At 42.4% G+C, this 1,382-nt stretch overlaps 1 protein-coding gene across 1 annotated transcript; it reads right to left on the reverse strand.

The window, feature by feature from the left end:
• Positions 1 to 349: 349 nt before the first annotated feature.
• On the reverse strand, positions 350 to 862 carry LOC145076152 (uncharacterized). Its single transcript, XM_079022129.1, has one exon. The coding sequence runs from the start codon at positions 860 to 862 to the stop codon at positions 350 to 352; it is 513 nt and encodes a 170-aa protein (XP_078878255.1).
• Between the last annotated feature and the right edge of the window lie 520 nt (positions 863 to 1,382).

Here is a 1,382-nt window from a genome sequence, read left to right on the forward strand (position 1 = left end):
ACTGCATCTCACGGCAAGGTCTGTGATAATGGAAATTGCATTTGTCGCACTTCGGTAGGTAACCAACGTAACGACTGGGAGGTGTTGGAGCATTAGGAACAACAGCAGGAATGATAGCAGCGTGTACTACTACTATTTGTTCTTTCGTTGAGGGCTCTTGCGAAGATTGGCCCTTTCTTTTATTCCAGAACTTCTTTTTACTGCCACTCTCTTTGGGCTGCCCAGGAATAGTTGTTGTGGAGTCTTGATGACCTCCATGATCCACTAGTGTTTGAGCCAGACGTTTGGCACTGTCAAAAGTATGTGGATTGGCAGCTATAACATTTCCTTGAGTCAGGGGAGTTAGTCCCTAAATGCACCTCTCCACTTTCTTACTCTCCGGGGTGACCATCCCGGGACACAAAAGAGCCAGGTCACTGAATCTGGCAGTGTAAGCAGTGATATCAGAATCCTTCATCTTCATATTCCAGAGCTCCTGCTCTAGTTTTTGCATCTTGCCCCCTGGGTAGTACTCTGCTTGCATTAGTTCCTTCAAATCATTCCAACTCATAGAATTGGCAATTGGGAGAGTCAATGACTTGACTTGGTTATTCCACCAAGTGAGGGCTCTGTCTGTGAAAGTGCATGCTGCAAATTTCACTTTGCTAGATTCGGGGCACGCACAGATTTTGAATATTGATTCGGTCTTCTCGAACCAACGTGTTAATGCAATAACACCTCCAGTGTCATCGAAGGACTTGGGTTTGGCGTTCGTAAACTCCTTATAGGAACACTCCCTTGGGTGTCCCCGACTATCTCCATGGTTAGAAGGGTTGGCACCACTACTCACCCCGCTAGTGCCACTTGCATTGATATGCGACATGGCGGAAGCCACTGCAGCTTCCACTGCTGCTCGGAAGACAATAGAGTCATAATGAGGAGGTGGTGACAGTGGTGGACTCGTTGGAGGGTTGTTTTCTCACTGTTGGACTTCTTTGGAAGCATCTTTCTCTATAATAATTTAAGAGAAAATGACGATAAGTCCTCCATAGTAGTCCTGAGTCAGGTGATAATGAACAAGATATATCCTATCCTGACTATTACAGTGTTCTATTAAGTAATTTACAGTGGAAGTCTACTAATATAAGTAAACAATAGCTAACTTTGATTATAGCAACACTTTGTAAGGAACTTTCATAGTGTGACTCATACTAGGTCCCTCTATAGTTATCTAGTATATACAAATTATGTATAGTTATCAAGGCCTAAATGTTTTTGTTCTCATGTTGTAGGATCATAAAATACTCCTATAGTATTTTAATTTCATGTTTGGTTCTAGAATTTCTCTTGTATGTATTGTTGGTAAGTTTTAGAATTGTTGCAACACCACTATCACTCCCAAA

Source organism: Lactuca serriola, chromosome 9, assembly GCF_051521515.1.
Source record: "Lactuca serriola cultivar US96UC23 chromosome 9, Lser_US96UC23_V15, whole genome shotgun sequence".
Classification (NCBI taxonomy): domain Eukaryota; kingdom Viridiplantae; phylum Streptophyta; class Magnoliopsida; order Asterales; family Asteraceae; genus Lactuca; species Lactuca serriola.

What these genes read in the sequence shown, in the direction of transcription:
- LOC145076152 (XM_079022129.1), bottom strand. Translation starts at nt 862, where the DNA reads ATGTCGCATATCAATGCAAGTGGCACTAGCGGGGTGAGTAGTGGTGCC.